We start from the raw sequence: 3,624 nt of genomic DNA, 5'->3' as shown, positions 1-3,624 counted from the left end.
GGGTCGCACAGCGTAACGATGTATGGTGTGCGACCGATGTGCGCACGGTATGCAAACGATTGTAAAATCGCACAGTTGTTCGCACCATGTGCGCACGATGTATGCACGATGTGCGCACGCTATTTTATGGTGCATGGAGCGGTCACACAATGATATTTTGTATTTAGCTATACAACGGGTAATACATTGTAAACTAGTCTTACGAGACCTTCAATAACTAACAGAAAAAGTGTACAACTGCAATCCGAAGCTGATTCAAAATGACGCATTCCTGCTGTTAAGTAGGAAGTCAACTTTATCCAATCCCGTGCAGGAGTAATATCTAATTCCCAACATAAAATATTACAACAACATGTATGTAAGTCCCGGGTTTTGCCTATTTAGGTGAATTATGATGTCATTACTGATTTTTCTCCAGACTTGATTGGATAAGGGTTTTTTTATTGATAAAGATTCTAAAAATATGTGCAACTGACTGCGATGAGCAACGTTGTACTTCGATTAGCTGTCGTTGACTTGGCGTAGATTTTTCAAGATGATTAATAATTTATCATGTGAATGGATACTTGCATCAACGTTTAACTTTTACGGTAAGTTGAAATAATTTGTGACACTACTTTGTTCAAATTTATTCGGAAATAAAGAAGAAAAACAATTACAGCAATGCCTTACCACTTGTAGCGAACCAAACCCCGCCTGTCATTGACGAGACAGAGCTAACCAGAAACAAGGGCAATGCTCAAAGGAAACGTGTACTAATTTGATGCACGTTCAATTTTGTTGCAAACAGCTAAGAAATATAAGACAAGAGAATAATAATTTGAAACCATTTACTGTGAAAAACGTCTGTGTTGCTGTCCGATGAGATAGTCTTCTGAGTTTAGCTGATGAATTCATTTTCTCAATTTCATCTGATAAGATAATCATTATATGCGTAATTACCCATTCTGAATTGTCCACTCGGCACGCGACGCCGATATTCATGTTCCGCCTTAAGTTGTACAAACACAGCAAAGTACATCGTTCTGATTCCACAGTTGTTTATTGACAGATGTAAGTATATAGTAAATCCTGAAATAACAAACAAAATTAATTTGGTGTTCTGGTTTTGTTTGTTACAAAATAGATATTTATTCTACTCACTGAATTATCTACTTATACCTGGTAAATAAAGTTGTATTGCACTAACACAAATAATTAGCAATTTGTATAAAAGCTCGACAATTAAACAAGAGCATAAAATTAATCAATGCAGTAGTGAAATGACCATTCAAATCATAATTACGTCTATTTTTTGTTTATATACCTAAAATAACGAACACAACCCGTGCAAATAGCTTCACCACAGTTCTAGAGTATTTACATAGAACATGAAAATATTCACTTACAACGTGTTGGGCCATATCATAGCTACAATTTACAAATACCGCAATCGCAGAAAACCATGCTGCTTTCGGAGGGAAATAAAACAATAACAAAGGCCGGTAACTCTATTATAACGCTAACTAGTGCCGATCACATGTGTAAAGGGAGAGATTTCCTGGATCCATTACACTCCCCGCCTGATATGAATAATATCCCTAACTAAATTTCCTAGCAAAACTCAAAGGTCTTAATATCGATACACACAAATTAAGTATGAAATAAAACGTATGTTCAAATTTGCTAGTTCCTTTGGCTACGAAGAAGACACATGTCAAATTGAGTATGTTCGATCTGATGTCCATGGATGAGGTGATGTTCATATCACATGCACAGTTACAACGTATGCACAACATAGTCTCTATCACTAAGAGTCCTAATCTCTGGAAAAAAGAACCACAACCTGAGTGACTGAGCGGACGAATTTTTACTTTTTTCTTTCTCGGGATATTTGAATTTCACCTTTCCTCACAAGTACATCCTCAATTGGAAAGGTACGAGTGATTACGCCGAGGGGCCAATCATTGTGCGCTGCCTGTTCGTACTTCATAAGGACAATATATCCTTCCTGTAGGTTGCAGGATTCACGGTTCGACATCCTCCCGACATCCTCCCGCCATCGACTCCAAAATTTCTCAGCCAACACTTGTACGTGTTTCCACTGTGATCAAATTATGTTCTTCTGGTCCAAGTGTCCGAAAGACTCAACCCGACTTCCTGTTTTCTGTGTCAAAATGGTCACTGGAGACGGGACAAATGGGTCATCTGCATCTGTCGAAACAGGAACCAATGGTCGTGCGTTGATTATTGCTATAACTTCGGCAATGAAAGTAGATAAAACTCTGTGCGTTAGATTACGATTGTTGTTGAGCAACATTGAGTCTAGTATGCGTCTTGCAACACCAATCATGCGTTCCCAAGAGCCTCCAAAGTGTGACGCATGAGGCGGGTTAAATCCCCAGATGGTGCCAGATTCACGGAGAAATTCCTTGACATTTCGGTCCTCTATAAAGATTGCTGTAACTCCCAGATCTGTGGTGGCACCAACAAAATTAGTCCTTCGGTCGGAACAAAAAGCAGCTTTCCCTCGAATAGCATAGAACCTTCTAACTGCGTTTATAAACGATGAGGAACTCATTTCCTCAAGCAACTTGATGTGGATAGCCCTACATGACTGGCAAGTAAATAGCACCGTCCAGCGCTTGCTTCCAGCTGTACCGGCCCTGGTCCTGCGGTTAACAATGTCCCAATGCTCGAATACGTCGACACCGACATGCGTAAATGGTGTGATAGGTGACACACGATCCATTGGAAGATCTGCCATCTTCTGCTGAGAACACGTTCCTCTAAGTTTACGACACCTCACGCATTGAGGAATCACGAATGACACCAGTCTTTTGCCCCCAGTGGCCCAAAAGCCTGCAGATCTTTTGACGCCTTCTGTTAGATGGGTTCCTTGATGTTGGACAGAGTTATGGAAATGGCGAGCTAGCAGCGTTGCGACATGATGTCGGCCGGGGTTCAAAATAGCTTTTTTTCACCTCTCGGTTACTCTGACCTTTGTAGCCTTCCTCCAACACAAATTATGCCCTTTTCATCCAGGTAGGGCGACAGTTCCTTTGGACACTTCCTGATGTCCCCATAGAACCCCATTTGTAGTTCTCTGATTATGAACGCTTCTGCCACTGCACAACTATTAACCGACCGATAAGTGTCACGTTTGTGCCATCCAAAGCATTCACCGTGTTTTGACTTGAATTACTTAGTGAGGTGTCTGATAAGAGATATGGACAGCAGTAGTTTTTTCCAACTTGAGAATTTCTCAAATGGATCTGACCAAGTCCGAGGAGGTTTGTCAACGTCCACTACGTCTGTTTCGGCCACATTGACGACTTCTGGTCGAATTTCCGTATCCTCGTCCGGTGCAACCAAGGGGAAGCTTGAGCATCCAGCTGATGATACAATTTCCAGAAAACCTGACTTAGGTCCTTGAATCCACGTGCTCTCTTCCAAGATAGCGGGAGCAATCTATCGAGTACCAATGTCTGCGGGGTTGTTCTCAGTAGAGATGTAGAACCACTGATCTGGTTTGTATGAATCCTGCACACTCTGTTCGCTAAGTAGACGTAAAAGCGTCGAGTTGTGTCGGTGACGTAGCCAAGTACGACCTTACTATCCGTATGAAAGGATACTCGTTCTTGA

General features: G+C 41.3%; 1 protein-coding gene across 1 annotated transcript; it reads right to left on the bottom strand.

The window, feature by feature from the left end:
• Positions 1-2,089: 2,089 nt before the first annotated feature.
• LOC110454347 lies at positions 2,090-2,746 on the bottom strand. The gene has a single exon (XM_021503808.1). It carries the CDS (start codon positions 2,744-2,746, stop codon positions 2,090-2,092), a length of 657 nt encoding a protein of 218 aa, XP_021359483.1.
• Positions 2,747-3,624: the final 878 nt, after the last annotated feature.

This window comes from Mizuhopecten yessoensis, unplaced genomic scaffold (genome assembly GCF_002113885.1).
Source record: "Mizuhopecten yessoensis strain PY_sf001 unplaced genomic scaffold, ASM211388v2 scaffold917, whole genome shotgun sequence".
NCBI classification, from domain to species: domain Eukaryota; kingdom Metazoa; phylum Mollusca; class Bivalvia; order Pectinida; family Pectinidae; genus Mizuhopecten; species Mizuhopecten yessoensis.
The sequence above is the reverse complement of the archived record's forward strand: the minus strand, read 5'-3'. Positions and strand labels throughout refer to the sequence as shown.